The sequence below is a fragment of the Colias croceus genome, chromosome 16 (assembly GCF_905220415.1).
Source record: "Colias croceus chromosome 16, ilColCroc2.1".
In the NCBI taxonomy this organism is placed as follows: domain Eukaryota; kingdom Metazoa; phylum Arthropoda; class Insecta; order Lepidoptera; family Pieridae; genus Colias; species Colias croceus.
In genome coordinates this window covers 915,796-935,037 of record NC_059552.1, presented here as the reverse complement: position 1 = coordinate 935,037, position 19,242 = coordinate 915,796, and the positions used below count along the sequence as shown (strand labels likewise).

Genomic DNA, 19,242 nt, shown 5'->3' with positions numbered 1-19,242 from the left:
TTGTTCGAAGTTAACTTACTTTTCTCTTTATACTATGTTTCGACCATATCCGAATCAAAACTAAATTATGTGCTAATAGTATCTCATTTTGTTTATCACTAGACTGTCAAAAGACCGCCGAAGTGTCGTTTATTTTAAATATAATGGCTTTAAATCGATTTCCGATTATGTAAAGTTAAAGATCAATACTATATTGCATATTCAAACGACTGGTTTTTAGCGGACTAAATCGATTTGGGGATTAGAAAATTCGTTTTAAAAGTAGCTATGCATAGCTAAATTTTATTTATGTGTTAAAATTGTTAAATTTATTATAATGCAAATTGGGGTAAACAACGGAATAACTTCTATAATAACAATAAACAAAAGTTTTATAAGCCATAGAAAGACGCTCGAATTTCATTGAGTAACATTTATAAGCAAAATGATTTCATACAAAAAGTCTATTTGGGCAGTCGATGTGAAATGTTATAAAAATGTTAATGTTTTACGAATATAAATTGGTCTTCATAAGGTTGGTTGTGAATGAATGGGAAATTTATATAAATGCAGGTGGGAATTTGTTTTATATCATGCGTTTTCTATGGGATTATATTGCCATAGTAACCGGAAAAAAAACGTATTTTACTTATGTGAATGGAATTATAAGGTAATAATATAAATATACTCTATTACAAATGGTTGGGGTTATTTGAATGTTTTGTACTCTGTTCACATCTCCATTATGTGGTGATAAAATAAATAATATTATATTTAAAAATACATAAGTTTATGTGTTCCCGATTCTTGTAGAGCATTACGAGAAATTTGGTAGATTTAATAGAAGTTTAGTAGACATGATATTATTTTTAATGGTAAAGATGAACAAGGGATTTATTATGCGATTTTTTTACATTTCGTAGTAATATCTCACGGAGAGTTATTAATAATTATGTATAAGATAAAATTGGTGTTCGTATGTGATAATTATTCAGTGATAACACTGATCAATCTTTTCGAATAAACATAATATATAAATAAAAATTTTATCAATTGCATCTATGGAATTTTAATTACTCTAATAAGGTAACTGCTTTTATGGATCGAGTTTTTGATTTCATATAATTATAGAGAAGGTAATATAAATTTTCTGTCTTAATTGTTTATGTGATATTAATGAAAGTTGATGAAATATAAACGCCGCACTTGTTGGTTTAAATTAGCAATAATATTGTTCTAATAAATGTAATAACAATGACTTAAAGGTCCTGAATATATGCACAATATCTTCAGTCATAGTTAGGTTAAGGCTACATTTATCACTATGTTTTAGTTTAGGAGTTAGGAACTGCTAAATTTAAGCTTAATAGTTATAGTAAAACATATACAATATTAATAGGATAGATCCTACAATTTATAACCTAGAAAATAAGTGAGAGCGATAAAAGATGGCGCAGGATAGAGTCAAACGGAGGCTCTAATTGTCGGAGGCCAAGACTCACTTTGCGTCCCTGCACCACTCTAGCAAGCAATAAAATATGTGATTACGACTAAGTCTGTATTGAATCATATTTTTCTTTTCATCGAAATCCAAATAATACTTACTCTTAGGTATGGGTGTGTGAACCAACATCTATGAGAATTTTATAACAACGTTCGTCAAAGCGCTACTGTACTCACTTAGATAGTATATTAAGAAGATACTTGGGTTCCAATTTACGATGAGTATTAGTAGTAGATTGTGTACATCTGCCTTTATCTTATAAAACGGAACTGTATGTTTATTTAATAAGGTAGCTTCACACCTGTTTGTTATTAACATACCAGAATTAAACATAGCATTGCTTACTGTATATTTGTTTGGTGTATGAGTAAAGTATTTGTCAAATGTGTCATAACCTAAAAGTGTTTTTTTTAATTCTCGGTCATGCCGCTCTAGTAGACAACTGAGCTGGTGCATTGCTAGATAGAAATTGATTACCATCACCCAAGAACATTGAATAAGACTCGGCAAATATGTTCCAGTTTTGAATAAACATTTTTCTTTGAAGAGAAAGAAAGGATTGGCAGCTCGGCCCTATTCGGCAGAAGCGTGTTCGGCTCCTACATATGATAGATTGATATTGTACAATTATTTCACCCAATTTTAAAAGGAAGGACAAAGGAAACCTAAAGGTTCAAAAGTAAGACAACGCATTGACTTACTTTGGATCCTTTAGCTTTCCTTATTGATCCTTTTTACGGAATCCGGGCTGCTATTATGGATTGAAAAACAAAAATTGAATTTCGAAACTCTCTCCTCAGTTAAACATAGTAGTAAAAGATCTACCGGTTATTTTATTAACAGATTTTTACTGCAAAGCGAAGCGGGGGTTTTAATAAAATTACTTAATCAAATGCATTATTTTTATGTTCCTACATTCTCTTTAACCAATAATTAAATTATCATATAAATAGATGACGTTACAGTTAATTTAACTGGTTCCTCCTTCACAGCAATTATTATAGGAGTTAAACTGAACGATTAACTTTTAATTTAAAAGTATTTGCATTTTTTGAATGTTAATTTATTTAATGTGTGTGTGAATTATGTTAATTAGGTGACTTGTTGTCTGCTACAATATCAAAGTGATGACCAATATTGATTGAGAGAAATTTATACAGAAATAAGTATACCAATATTATAGGCAAATAAAAATTAATAAATAGGATTCATAAGCTCTTCTAAATTACTGATTTGTTTGTGTATCACAATATTTTTCATTTCTTTGTAAATATGTGTGCCCCACATTCCAAAGCGGAACTTTTCTTCTTTATTTTCTTGGTGATCAAACCTACGACTCTCATTTTTATGTGAACAAAAAAAGTTTGCGATACTTAGTCGTTTATTACTGCTTTTCCTTAAAATATAGCTTGATAATATGTATTTTAATGCCACCAGTAAGAGGTAGACCGTCCACAGATCGATTGAGTCCAATTTTATGTATAGATAATTCTCATTTCTCAAATGTAACTTAAGATAACAACCATAATAGAAACATTTGACACACTTTACGACTGTCTCAATTTACAATAAATTTACTTTTATTCCCTCTATCCATATTAAAACGCACTAAAATTTATTATACCACGATCATTTTATAATAAATATTTAAAGAACACATCGTTAAAATAAAAGCTTTGATAAAAGCCTGACGAATGGAAAATTGATCACTCACAGGTCAGGTTGAGTGTTAATAAAAGTGCTATTAAAATTGGCTGCGTTATATTAAAAATGAATTTAGTTTTTTCAAGTATAATAAATGGTTAAAGATACATGTTTGTTATAGATACTAAGCTTTCTGGAGATAAATCACGTGGTTAATATTATTTTATGCTGAGGGGAAATATGAAGTTGTTTTAGTATCGTTAGTAAAAGTGCTCGTTATAAATGTTATGATTTATTGCCAGATATTAAGCCAGTTTCGCCAAATAGGGAGATTAATAATTTTAGAATTTATTATGGCAATAAGGATGAAAAGTTACGAGTTATATCGCCTTTGATATAGTTATGAAAACAAGAGCATAAAAGAGTAGAGTGCGGGCCAAAAGTTACATGATAAAGAAGAGTGTGATTAATTTTGTTTATATTGAAATTTAAAATTAATAAAACAAATAATAATTAGCCCTAAGTCCTAACATATAGAAATAAAGGCGCTTAAAGATATAACATGTGTACACAATACCTTTGTAGAATAAATACAATTTATTTTTATTTTAATTTTTAATTTTAATTTAGTTGATCGAATCCAGGCAGTCCTGACTCACACATTAACCACTGTACCAAGGCGCTAATCCAATCAAAACTTTACTTTTTTGGTTTAGTCTGTCTGTCGTCTCGAAGCTTAAAGGGGTTTGTAAATGTATGGTTCCCGTATCAGGGGGCACGGCAGTGCCCCCGCCAAGTCGAGCATTGTAATTATTGTTACGTTGACATGTGCGATTGGCGCCAAAATTTTTGCTTTCTTTTCTTTTAAATTTAAATTAAAAACAGTGTACACACGTAAGAAGTGAGACTTCTTTGTGACCTTATTTTTAAAAAAATAATTTACTATAGGATGCAACTTTACAGAAATAGGTACGTCGAATCACGGGTGGTAGTAGGGATAAGAAAAAGATGGCGCGTAACGGAAAAATGTCACGCGTAACGAAAAAATTTTACACTAAATCTTTTTCCAACCCCGATAAAGAAGTTTCACTTCAAAAAACAAATAAGTAAGTTACGTATGCACTGTTTTTATTATTTATGCAATGAATCATAATATTACGTCTATTCTGTGTAATTAAGTTTTAATGGCAAACTGTTTAAGTCAAATATATTTTATTCCAAACATAAATAGTCCTTTGTATTAGCATTTATTACAAATACGGGAAATAAAATATTTATAATAAATATTTCTATGAATTTAAATTAAGCATAATTTCCTGGTATAACATATTACAGGCACCTATAAAAATAAATGACGGTAATAAGAGTTGTTTAATTTAAAGTTTCTGATGTATAACTAGTACCTAATATACTAAATAATTGAAGTGAAATTTTAGTCGCGTTGGGAGTAAAACTTTAAGGTCGCGCAATACCGTCACTTCATGAAATAAGGCGACGCGGACGGTTTTGGTGTCTTTGAATCTTGCCAAAGAAGTTTCACTTCTGACACGTGAGCTCGGTACACACGCTTTTTTTACAGATCGATTGCTTGGTAGAGAAGCTAACTTGTTTGCCAAAAGCTCCGGATTTGATTCCTGGTTGAGTCTTACTTTGATTTTCACTTATTATTTACAAATTTATTTTAATTAATTAGGATATTTGTTGTTTAATCTAGTTTTTTATTGATATCAATTTTATTCGCATCAGCTGTGCTCTATTAAAACATAAGTAATGATAAATTGGTACCATTGTTTTGTGCTGTATTGTTCTTTAAATTATTGATCATTGTTCATAATATTTGCGCCGTTTTTAATTTATTGCGATTTATAGAATTAAACTAAAACATAAATACTGACTCTACTTATACTGTCTTGTTTGTTACTCTTTCACGCCAATACTACTGAACCGATTACAATGAAATTTGGTATGTAGGTAGCTGCAGACCCAGAATAAGATATAGGCTACTTTTTATCCCGGAAATCTTACAGGAACGGGCACTATACGGGCGAAGACGCGGGCAGAAATCTAGTAGCATATAAAATTTAACAATTTTGAAAGCCACATTGGTAACGGGATTTATTCTACACCTACCTATTAATTGAATTAGTTATATCATTTTAATATATTATGTTGTTACAACACAGCAGTTCACACAAACAGTATGTACAATGTACTTAAAATCGAATGGTCCGCATCAGAAAACAAACGTTGAGACACAGGATCGGCACATCAAACAAAGAATGGCAGAAGCACTTATTATAATGGAGTGTGAATTACTATTGCACACTTTAGATAAGTTAAAAGCACGCGATGTTCAAAGGAAACGTTTTTTTATTGAATTTATTGCAAGATCTGTGAAACCGATGAACTACAAGTGGTTACCTATTCTTATTAAATTACTTATCGGATTCCAGTCGGCATATTATGTATTTTTGTATTGACGCAGTTCATACGCTGTAGTAGATTTCCTGTATATAAAATTATAGTCTTCTTCGATAAATGAGCTATATAACACCGAAAGAATTTTTCAAATCGGACCAGTAGTTCCCGAGATTAGCGCGTTCAAACAAACAAACATACTCTTCAGCTTTATAATATGAGTATAGATTAGTATAGATAATATTATGTAGCGTATAGTAGAGAATAATATAGTAAGTAGAGAATCTACTGGTTCTTCTTTGGTACATGTCGCAGTCATCTGGTTCAATCTGCTATTTCATGGAATGGGATAATCCTCATAATAATGTAATTAGTAGTAAAAGTTTACACGCAAATTCGTATTCATAGAATGTTAAGTTTGAAATCAAGGAAAAATAGAGGAAACCGCAACCAATATTAGTTTAATATTCGTCGTTATAATAAATTTCACACGAGAATAGCATACACCTTCGCATTGTTTTGTAAGAACTGAATTTATGCGTCTTTTTACATGTCCAATAATCGATATCTTATAAAACTATTCTTGCGTGTAACAAACGAGATTCAAATATTTATTGAATGTCGATCGTTAAGCCGTGATTGAGAGAGCGAAGCAAATTGGTTATTTTCCGTGGTTCCGATACAAATTCTTTTGAATATAAAAATTTTAATTAGCCAGCGTTTCTGTGTTAATATTGGCCCACGCGGTTTACTGGAATATGTGTAACTGCGTATTGAATTAAAGCTGTTTATATACGAAGCTTTGTTTCGGATGCGTTTACCTATAAACTGCAATACCTACTTAGAATGGTAATAATAATTATTGTTATTGTGTTTCAATTACTTTTATATATAAGGAATTTTGAATTATACATATATCTGCTTCCATATTATAGCGTTCATGAAACTGCCTTTTAAACAGATTTCGGTAAACATGGATACATTCTATAATTCCGACCTAAACATTCACCGAAACCTAAACTTATTGTTTTTTAAATATTTTTCTCAATATACCTAATTACATAATTATTAATTATATTAAGAATGGCAAGAAATTGCAGACATACAAAAAGCTCCTAGCCACTTAATAAAGCACACATAATATTGTCAAAAACCGACAACCGCTCATGTACAACCATCTTAAGTTCATATTAAAATTTGTTTACCGATCTTCCTTTCGTGATTGGCGTTATGTCACAGTGGGTGTAAAATATTGTATCCGATTAAAGCGAAAAATCATGTCTCAATTTCGATCGACTAGTAAATAGTTTATAGACAGTACTGTGAATGAGTAAATCACGGTTATAAAATAAATAAGACGCCTTCGCGTGTTGTATGTCAAAGCTCGTTAGTTTTGGACCGGAGATGGTTTTTGATTGGTTGTGTGATTTGAATGACAATAGAAGTATGAAAAGATAATAAATAGCCATGAATAAAAGTACTCATTTATGGTTTACAAGAATATATGTACATTAGTTCCTATGACAAAAAAGCTGACATAAATATTTCGCGTACCTGTCAAGCCATCATCCTTACTAAAATTACCTAATAGAAGAATATTATAAAATCCATACATAATTTTATCGATAAATTAGATGTATTCTTTGTACATATATAAGATATTAATTGTATTAGAGGAGTATGTACATAATTTGAAAAATTCTATACATGTATCGCATATGAGTCAGAAAGGCGCCGACACTGAGTTACCGACATCGTATTAAACGAGACTTATGTTTTGTGTCTTGTGTCCTATGCTTTATAGGATTACTGTAGGGCTGACACCACGAAGAATTAACGGATATATAAATGGATAACTATATAAGTAAGATAATGAATACACCTAGATATTAATGTTTTCATTTCATTTAGGGCAAACAAAATATATGCAATCAAATTTATTTATAAAAAAAAATAATTCAAAAAAATGTAGGTAAATAAAAAGTTAAAGTATGCCGGAAATAATTAGTTATTAAATAGTGATAAATTGCTGATAGAGTCACTGTCATATAAATCATAACGTAACAAAACACATCCAGACGTTCAAATATAAATGAAAATTGAGTTGCCTGTCAAATAAATTGTTTTTTTTTTACGAACTGTTTTGATAACCCTAACGCAATATCCTAATCCCTGGGATACACGTCACGAATCAATGACCATACATCAAAGATTAGAGGCAGAGTAAATGTATCACTGCCTTAGAAATCTATCGTGTATATTACATTATTTTACTGTCGGATATTAATGCGTTCAAATGGTCACCTCTTCTCCCTAATAGTCCGGTGTTATAAGGAACAATTTCTTGTGTCATCTACACTTGTGTTATAAACATTTTTTTTGTTTGTTTAAAAAGGTTAGGCTATTACGGATTCTTTATCTATTAGAAAGCTGCGTTATGCCGAAACCAGGTTATATTTTTTCTGTTTTTATCCTGGGAAATCCTAGTTCCCAGTTTTTTTTAATATTTTTTTTATTGGTTGCGACTCGTTGTATTATTGTTGTTTGTATTTAAGTATCTATTTAACAATTAATTCCACTAAACTCATCATAAATATACAATAGGAAATAACTTATGTGAATTCAAGCTATTTCTTGATTGAATAGGTAAGATCTGTCGTGGCTATTAATATTTTTTCTATAAAAATATAGAATCATCTATGGTTGAACCTTCTATGTAACATGAGCAAGTGTGTAAATTGAAAAATAATAAAAATATCTAAGCCAAATCTAATAAATGTTAATACGATTATTTCTGATACGTCCGTTTGAAAATGACCAATATTTTACACGACTCCACCATATAAATTATGTTTATACCAGTTTTTATTGAGTACCTAAGTATTAAACTTTGCAAATAATATCAAAGAGATTATTGGGAGCACGTCTTACTTACCTACTACGCAATGCAGATTTATTTTAGTAGCTCATAGTTGTTATTTACACTAGACTTATTTTCAGCTATTTATATAAATATAGAAGAACGATACTTTTTATAAATTATTAAATCAAGCTCATGGTACCCTTTGAAAAAATAACCTGTATAAAAGTGATTTTATGATGCGTTTAGTTAATTGATTAAATGACGTTTTGGCACCTTAAATGGCTCTATCTATTAAGGATATCTCACTCATCCATACTATCCATACTAATATTATAAATGCGAAAGTAACTCTGTCTGTCTGTCTGTTACACAATCACGTCATAACTACTGAATCAATTTGCATGAAATTTGGTATAGATATTTTGATACCCGAGAAAGGACATAGGCTACTTTTTACCCCGGGAAATAGGATAGGTTTTATCCCGGAAATCTCACGGGAACGGGAGCTATGCGGGTTTTTCTTTGACTGCGCGGGCGAAGCTGCGGGAGGAAAGCTGGTATCAAATAAATTGTATATATTGAAAATAACGTGATAATAACGTATTCGTAAATATCCATTTCGAAGACAAAGATCTGAATTTAAACACAAGGAGGAACCCGTTTATTGCACTAGACGCAAATCGTGTGTAGGTACATTTTATTGAGATTCTAGTTATAAATTTATTAAAGTGAAACTTCTTTATCGGGGTTGGAAAAAAATTTAGTGTAACATTTTTTCGTTACGCGTGACATTTTTCCGTTACGCGCCATTTTTTTCTTATTACTACCACGTGTGTAATTTAAAATTTTGTAAAGTTGCATATAATAAATTATTTTTGGAAAAATAAGTTCATAAAGAAGTTTCACTTCTTACGTATGTACACACATTTTTTTCTAGATGTTTTCGCCAGTATTACTTAGCACAGTGAGTAAATTACATTATTGATATTTCTGTTCTTAATCTTCAAAGCGAGTTTTATCGCGTAAATCAATTTAGTTTTCAGAGGATTGTCTTGAGTATTAATACGTCGCATAAATATCAGACATTATGATTTTCTGACCTCAGTCACGACAGAATTCAAACGGGAAGGATTTATTGGCATACATTTGCCAAGTTTTTTTGCTTTTCAAATATGTTTGAGGGTGAATTTGAGTTGTCTGGATGCAAGATTTTTGCATTTGAATTATGTTCGAGGGTGTTGTGTTGTCTGCTTTTAAGAGGTTTTGGTAAATTATAACTTCAATGGATTAAAGGATAAAATTCTATATTTAGGAGTTCTTGCATTATTCCGTATCTAAATCTCTTTGCAACCTAATCCACGTTCTTCCTTTGCTATGTAAATTTTGGGCTATAAATAAATGTCCTTTCTTTCGTTTATTAATAAGATCGGGTATAAGTCATACTAATGTAGTACACATTAAAAAGCAGTTACAAACCACCGGAATTCACCAGTGATATGCAATTTATTAAACATCCGTTGAGTATAATGCAGTTACTGTAACGAGGTAGTAATACATTCTGATTTGAGTCGAAATAATTGGTCCCAATTAGCAGTGGCTACTGCATCGGTTGTAAAATGTAACTGATTGGCAAAGCTCTACGATTTATTCCATGAGAATTGGTAGGAATGTGTTTTTATCACAGGGGCTTGGCGTATTTTTACGCGGCGCTAATAATTCTAATAGTTTTGCTTTTCCATGGTATGTAAGTCGAGGTTGAATGGCACCCTGAAATGACATTCATTTTGTTGTACTGTTGACAGCGTTTGTGGTAGTGGTCTATGAAAAGATTTGTTTTGTAAACTTTCATTAGGAAAGATAGTACAGAAATGGAGTCGTCCACTGCTGGACAAAGGCATAGAGTGCCATAATATAGCAAGGGATCTAAAGAAGTGCCTTATCAATTACTTTCTTTATCACATCTATCTTAATGATGATGCTTAGCGCTGTGAGTAGTATATATTATTCTAGTTAAAAAAAATGTTCTATTATCTTTTACCGTCCCCTATACGGTTAGTACTTATTACTAACTAGCGGTACGCCCCGGCTTCGCCCGCGCAATCAAAAACCCGCATAATTCCCGTTCCCGTGGGATTTCCGGGATTGTGTCATTTTCCCGGGATAAAAAGTAGCCTATGTCCTTTCTCGGGTATCAAAATATCTGCATACCAAATTTCATGAAAATTGGTTCAGTTGTTTAGGCATGATTGAGTAGGACAGACAGACAGAGTTACTTTCGCATTTATAATATTAGTATGAGTAGATTTTTGATTGTAATTGTTCTTGTATATCCATACCTGCCGTGGAACAGCATTCCGAGTTATGTTATGACTAAAAAACCGAACAAACATACCTCGGCGTATAGCAAAGCATCCAACGTTTGGTGCAAGCCTCAATGGGCATCAATGGCCAATGTTTAACCAACAACACAATATGTTTATACAGACAGTTCCCGAAATTCAAAGGGGACCGTGTCTTACCAATATTTGGTCATACCTTTGGCAAACAATTGTGTGGTGAGATGTAAAACATTTGTCCAGTCACCTTGCAGGATCTATATCCTGTTTACCCTCGATAAGGGTTTTAGTAAACAATTAAGGAATGTTAACATGGAGCATTGAATCTTATTTTTAAACAATTAGAGACCATTCTAAGAAGTCTTGACCGTATTATTGCTTTTTAATGACCGGGAAATTTTGAGAAGATCTGTGCTAACTGCTAAGTGGTATTATAGAGACAGTAATTTATTGCTGTGTCGCCGGAAAATATCGTAACCCATCGTCTTCCTGTACCACCAATTAAGATAAGTTATAATTTCAGACAAAAATACGAATGGTTTTTATTACTTACCACCCAATAGTATAGTGGCGTTGAATTATATAGCAAACTAGCTGACCGCCCGCGGCTTCGCCCGCTTTCTCTAAAACGATTTGAGATTTAAACTATCCTATCTCTCAAGTTGGATCGAACTGCACATGGTGTGCGAATTGTATTATAATTGGTTAAGTGGTTTAGGAGTCCATTGAGGACAAACATTGTGACACGAGATTTATATATATATTTATTATATAGCAAATAAACGTAACTGGAAGTATTTCGTATAAATAATTTAAGATCAGTTAATTTCTTATTTATCTTACTTTTTTTTCGACAGGTGGCGTTATTAGTTATTAGTGGCATTATATTAACAACATTTCCCTGTATATAGATAATACACACATATGTTAAGAATTGTATTCAAATTCTAATTATGTATCCCATATTGCACTTTTTATAAGCGGAGCGTCGAGGTAGTGCTCTATTCTCGCCATACAAAAATAATTTATCATATAAATGTTATTACTGCCACAAAGAGAACGTAAAAAGACAGATATTTGATGATAATTTGGAAGTTTATGTAGAAAAACGTGCCAAAGAAATATAGAAATACATACATACTTAATAAAATAAATATATAAAATTAATAAATAAATAAATACTTACAATACGAATACCTGATTTTAAATGAATGTTTAGAATTTCTTCAAAATATATCCATAGAAACAGAAATAATTGAGATAATAACTTCATAATATTTTTGAATTGTTGTGTTTTTATGTTTTAATCGAATCGATACAAATCTTTCATAACAACAATCGTTTTAGATAATAAATTTTAAACAAATAACTCCGCAGTACAAATATACAACAATTTGGCAATACTCCTAGTTTTGTTTACACGTGTTGAGATAATTGTTTCGAATTATGTAAACGTGTTTTGTATGAAAATAAACATTCCATTAATTGACCATACAAATAAAATTAAGGGTTTATTATAGTACCAGCGGTCCACCCCGGCTTCGCCCGTGGTACCTACATGTTAACGTTTTTTTTCATATGAACCATCCTCGTACTTCAAGGAATAGATTCCGCGGCACGCGATCACAAAATTTTTATTAAATACACCGGAATTTTTTACACCTTGGGTTACATTATTGCATTTTTGGTAAGAATCTCTAATTTTTTTGAAAATGCAATATAGCCTAAGTTGCTCAGTGAAGATGCAGCTTTCTAATGATGAAAGAATTTTTGAAATCGGTCCAGTAGTTTATGCGTGAAAACCATTCATACATACATAATTACAAACCTTTCCTCTTTATAATATTAGTATAGACTACCATAAAGCATAGAGTCTAGACAACCCTCTTATCTTTTTAATATGACGAATACGTTTGATATGTTTAGTTACAGATTAAATTATTATTTATTTATATCATATTTATAAAAATAATCTAAAGAATTTTATCGATGTATTGAAATAATTATAATCTTTATCGTATAGATTTGCACATTTCCAACTATTGTGATCATAAACAATGGATTATGTTTGGTGGAAAATTCTGCTATAATTCAGTATATGGTATTTTACAAATTGCTTAAACAGTGTTTATCTAAACTAATATTATAAAGCTGAAGAGTTTGTTTGAACGCGCTAATCTCAGGAACTACTGGTCCGATTTGAAAAATTATTTCGGTGTTAGATAGCGCTCTATTTTTTCACCTTTTATCTGTGATATATATACTTAACCTATAAAAAACATTGTGTAACTCCTAACAAACTTTTGCAATTACTAATTATTATACTTTTAAAACAATTAATTTGATCAAGTATAAGGTGTAGGTAACATATTTGATGAAGTATACAATACGTACATCAATCAATCAATCACACGACAACCCGTGTGATTGTTTTGTAAGGAATAATAAGAAAATCGGTTGTGCAAATGACCTAACCCATTACCTAGGTTATGACATTGACATTGAGCAGTCGTTATTGGAAGATGTAACCAGATAACACCAGTTAGCACCTATCGACTGGCCCGAGATCTAACGAAATCAAGATTCGGGAATCATGGGACTGCATATTCATTACTTTAGTAGATTTGTTTGTGTGAAAATGTTTTGCAGTACCGTCATATAGTCGTGGTATGAATGTAGCTCGTTAGGTATAATTTTCTCGTTAAAATTCAGTTTTCAGTACTACGAGATTGAACTATTTACAGGAAGGTCATTGACCTTTATCAAAAAACTTAGAAACAATATAATGTCTTATATATCTTAATAATTATATTATATATATATTATATATCTTAATAACATAGAAACAGTCAAATGTCATTTGAAAATGACGATTTAGTGAGAAGCCCTTTCGCTCAATCCATCCTATATTTTATTAGGACGTGTATAGCTGTATGTCCCACGTAGTTGTATGGCCCACGATATCACCACTATTTAGACATAGACACACATTTTCAAGTAGATACTTATTTTATTTATGCACGATTTATAAATTTAAAAAATTAATTGTTTTCGTATATAACAAAAGAACAAAGGTTACATCGCAATTACAATAGTTGTTTAGAAAATCACAACAGACTTTAATTATCCGTAGAATCGACACTTCGATTAAGAGATCTTTCTGCTCAAATATGTGAGATCCATTGTATTAAGATTCTAACACGCCAATATGCCAATAATTTACTTTAGAGGCGTATTACAAAATAGAAACAGTAGTTATCATGATGCGAATTGCGCATAGCGATAATTTTATTATGTTCGTATTCATTTTCTTAAACAGATTATTAACATTCGTATCTGATTTGCGTTTCGCTATTAAAAAATATAATTAATCTTAAATTAAATACAAATAAATACTTTGTATATAAAACTAGGCTAATCCAGTTTTCAATGGACTCTAGATAGTCTCACTACTTTAACATTTATACATATAGATATATAGACACAAAGACAGCGCCTACACTTGATTAATTTATTGTTTTATTTATTAAACATATGAAAACCAATTATAGGCGCTGTTTTCAGGCGAAAAGTTTATTCAGATGTATCAAGAAATAACCCATTCTTTCGCCTGAACTCGTCTTTATATTTAGTGTTTAAAATTAGTTGAACTTTGGAAATTCCTGGAACAAAATGTAAAAGGTATAATAATAGTAAGGATTGTTCACTATAGGTACCTAACAGTGACTATAGGTAATAATCAAATATGTATATAATAGTTTCTTTCTAGCCAAATTGTGATAACATTTATTATAGTTACAGATATCTTACATATTTTCAGGAAGCAGAAAACACCATAACATTAAGAACGATTATAATGTGTGATGTTAATTTTATATTTTCTATATTTCCAGGAAGTATCGTAAAGTACTAATCGCGTATAAAACCATATAATGTAGGAATATGGATAGCAAACAAAGTTGGCTAACATACTGACATGATAATTAATTTCTATGATTAATTACGACCACCTGTAAGTACATGATGGATTGATTTGAAAATTTATTTGTCTGTATTATTGAAGAGATTTAAGCGCCATCTATACATATTTTGAATATTTTATTTAGATTTCCTTGTTTGTATTGCCTTGTTTTTGCTCACCCATTTTTTTTTTGTTTATTTCCTATGCTTGGTAGAGATCACTACCTAGCGATAAGGCCGCCTTGCTCTTAGTGTGATGATATAATATAGCCTAGCCTTCCTCGATATGGCTATCTAACACCGAAATATTTTTTTTCAAATCGGACCAGTAGTTCCTGAGATTAGCGCGTTCAAACAAACAAACAAACAAACTCTTCAGCGTTATAATATTATAGTATAGATGCTTTTATATGGGTATTTTTATAACAATAAAAGATTTTAATTCATTCATATTATTATATATCTAGAGCGGTAATTAATGAACCAAAGTATTGAGAAATAAGTGTATTGAGTTTTTACTGTAGTGTAAATTGAAAGAAATGTCACTGTTAATGGTGATATGTGATCTCGATAGTGTGTAGAACATTTTTTCTTACGCCATGTTAATGTTTCTTTGACCTCATAATTCAGTTGATAAGTAATGGGGCGTTTTGAAATTTATGTTTACGTGTTATTCGTTTCTTTATTAACTTTAAATTTAATGTTATTGAAGAAATGTTAGCGACAGTTACGTATATTGTAGATACTTTTATTGTATTCGTATCTTTCTATTAATAAGAGTAAAATTGGGGAAACTAAACAACAATTTTATTAAAACAACAGAAAATGTAACCTTTTATTCATAAACATGAAGAGAATAGAGATAAGCATAAGAAATTCGTTAGTACTAGACCATATTTAGTAAGCTTGTGCTTTTTATTATTTAATATTTTCTTCAAGCTAGGTATATTGATAAATTTTGGCTTGTGGCTTAATTGGATTCCACGACTGAAATTTGACCAACATCACAATAACAATTAATCTATCTCCTTAATACAACTTAAAAGGTTTAATTAATTTTTTGACCACTTTTCCTTATTTCTAAGGAAATAAAAATGCACCAATAAGTTTTGCTGGCAGTATTAGAGGTGTAAAAGTAATAAATAAATGAGTTATGTGGTGCAGCCCGTAGTGTAGAGGTCAATGCTATTGCCATTGTTATAAGTAGGTACTCTGCAATAATATTATGTCGTGGATTACAATACTAAATTTATACTGATGTATTAAGTCTTTTACTTAAATCCTAATGCTTTATCTTAAAGAATATGTTTTAGCATACAAAGAATTTTGGAAAGAGCCATAGGTGTCGATGAATTCCCACGGTCTGGAAAGCAATTTAATTTTATTAAGGTCATCCAACACCTGTCACCGCAATACTTATAGCCTAGCCTTGAGCCTAGCTAAAGTACAATTAAAAATTTTGACAATTGTGAGAAACAATAATTATTATAGAACAACACAACATGCATAATCAAGTTACAAAAAGAGAGACGAAGCAGAATGATCAGCAATGATCTTCTATAGATGAAACTTCATTGTATTCCGTCGAGCCGTTTACAGTTGCACCTAGCGTGGTTGCTTTGACTATAATATTAGGATGTGTTCAATAATTATGTTCAAACGTACTTTTGTCTGAAATAAAGCTTGTATGGAAAAATCGCAAGTGAACCCGCGTTCTGAAACTAGTTTTATATAACTTAGATGATTTATTTTGTCACATTATTCCATAACAGCCCAAGTAACACCTGTTATCTTAATCGACGAATTTTATTATTTATTTGATGTCTCCTATGATTAGACTGTGACCCTTGAATAAATCACGTTTTAAATCCGTTGTAATGTGTTTAATTTAAAAGCGATTTTCGTAATTTATTCCGTTTATTTACATACAAATTGGACCAAATTATGGTGACGTAAATGATAGATGAAGCCTAACACAATTTACAAATATGGTTATGATATTGTATACCTTATTATGATAATTTTGATGAGGAAGAGCTATTTCGCAGCAAATCGTTATTTTACTGAAATTTTTTTAATATAAAATAGAACAATTGCTAGATTATTATTTTGTTTTCAAACAACTGCAGTTATTAATGAGGAATATATGTTACGAATAAATTATTATCAACTAGCTTCGGCTTCGCCCGCTTTTTCAAAGAAAAACCCGCATAGTTCCCGTTCCCGTGGGATTTCCTGGATAAAACCTAGCCTATGTTGCTCAGTGAAGCTTTCTAATGGTGAAAAAATTTTTGAAATCAGTCCAGTAGTTTATGCGTGAAAACCATACATACATACATAATTACAAACCTTTCCTCTTTATAATATTAGTATATTATAAAATAATTTAATTTAATTTGGCTCTACACATTCTTTATCTTCGGAGTTTTCTTGGAAATCATAATTGAGAAATATTTCTTTGTCATTGAAGATTACTTTTTCTTTGTTATTGTTATTTCCACTAAGCTATCTAGATAAGGAATCTCAATTTTTATAATACGTAAGTGAATGTTTAAAACACTACTCAAAGAGGATAGAGTCTATTAGAGTAAGTATTTTATGTTACTAGCGATATACCCCGTTTTTTCCTAAAGTTTTAATTTGGGTTACAAACCACTGAGATAGAGATAATATTATATTTGAGGATTCTCAAACGTAATATGTACTACCTCTATCTTAGTGTACCTATATAAGTACATATTATAAGATATATTGAGAGCGATATTTTTATAAAAAATATCGCTCTCAATATAAATAAATGGGTAAATGATAAAAATATGTATTGACGTTTCAAAAGTGCTTCTCGAAGAAGTCTAATTGAATAAATAAATGTTTGAGTTTGAGTTTGAGTATAAGAGAGATACATACTATACATACAACCGGAGAGGAAACCAACTACCTAATATGATACATTTTAAGCAATCGTTGAAAATAATAAAAGGAAAAATTACAGTACCTATAAAATACATATATGAAAATTGCAAATATTTGTCTGTATTATGTAGAACGAATTTATAAAACGGTTTAACGAATATGTGTAAAATAAAGAAAAGCTTCTTAATTGCGACTTTTATTTCGAGCAATAAAATTTAAAATTTAATCTCTACATTTTAAATGTGGTGCATTTTAATCTATAACAGGTTAAAACGCATCAATTAAGGCATTGACCTTGCTTAGAAATAGTTTTCTTTAGACTTGAATATTGAAATGATATGATAATATACCGTCTGGCATTGTCATGTTGTAAATTAACAGTCAAATGACTAAAACAATTAACTGTGGGTGGCCTTTATACTAATAGATTATCCAAATGATATATACTAGAGAATGTTAAATTTAGTACAGTGTAGATGGTATTTCTCAGCTTTGAAATACTGTTTTGAATAAATTTCTTCATTTTTTATTTCAGACAGGTTTTTTTGAATTATTGTAAATAATTGGTATTATTGTAAGTAATAAGTTATAATTCATAAAGTGCATGCATGTCATCATATTAAAATACCTACATGTTATGTATTTTTGGTGCTATTTATCAATATTTATCGACTTTGTTAGATCTTCAGTGGACTACATTTTCAGCTATAGCACAGAATACTTAATAGTAGCCAATATCTAGCTACAGATCATAAACTTTTATTTTTTGTTCAAAAGTAATAATTATAAATAATAGATATTGCTATTTCTGTTATAATGGAAGTGATAACAGATTTATTTATATTTGTCGCTTTACTAATTTAATTTCGTCACACTTTGTAGAGCAATTTTTAAATGTATTTTTCCACTCTATTCGGACGCAATTAATAATTATTATGTATTTAAGAGGATATATCAAAAACAATTTATTTATTTCTTCTATAATCACCTAAATTAGTAATAATGTTTCGAGGTTGTTTTAATATAAAAATTTGCTAATCTCACTCTAACCTAATTTAAAAGGAATTTATTTTGCAATAATAATATTTATAGAATATCAAAACTGTTAAATATTAACTAAGCCTACTTATTTGAATATAAATTAAGACGTCATGCGGTCAATCGACATTACGCATATAGAATTACACAGAAATAAATTATGTGCCTATAAAACTTACCATTTTAATTGCCATAAGCAAAAGTAAATTTATCCAATGATTTGAATAACTCATACATAAAGTTTGAGGTGGGCACTTCCGTTCTGTGACAATTCATAAATTCACTTTTTAGTACACGACATAGTATCACTTATTTTTTTTTATTTACACAAATAATTCCAAACGAAGAACATTCGAATTTCGTTAGGCGCGCGCGCGTTTTCCCGCCATCAGTCAGTTGACAGTTCTTTTTTTTCACACGTCAAGTTTTGTTCACAGCCTGCGCAAGACTGGCAATGGGAACAAGATTTGAACGCATCGCATTCGCATAGACTTAAATTCTACATACGTATTTTCGCTTTTAGCTTTTCACGATGTTTGTAGAGTTTATATACAGTGCATTATTGTAGGTTATCTTTTTTTAACATA

The 19,242-nt window shown here is 30.5% G+C and overlaps 1 protein-coding gene across 1 annotated transcript in view; it reads right to left on the bottom strand.

The window, feature by feature from the left end:
- LOC123698431 overlaps nt 1-19,086 on the bottom strand; it is a 27,040-nt gene extending 7,954 nt beyond the window's left edge. Inside the window, exon 1 of the mRNA XM_045645048.1 lies at nt 18,835-19,086. Coding sequence (XP_045501004.1) covers nt 18,835-18,888 — 54 coding nt within the window. The 5' untranslated portion in view covers nt 18,889-19,086. The remainder of the gene's footprint in view (nt 1-18,834) is intronic.
- Nucleotides 19,087-19,242: the final 156 nt, after the last annotated feature.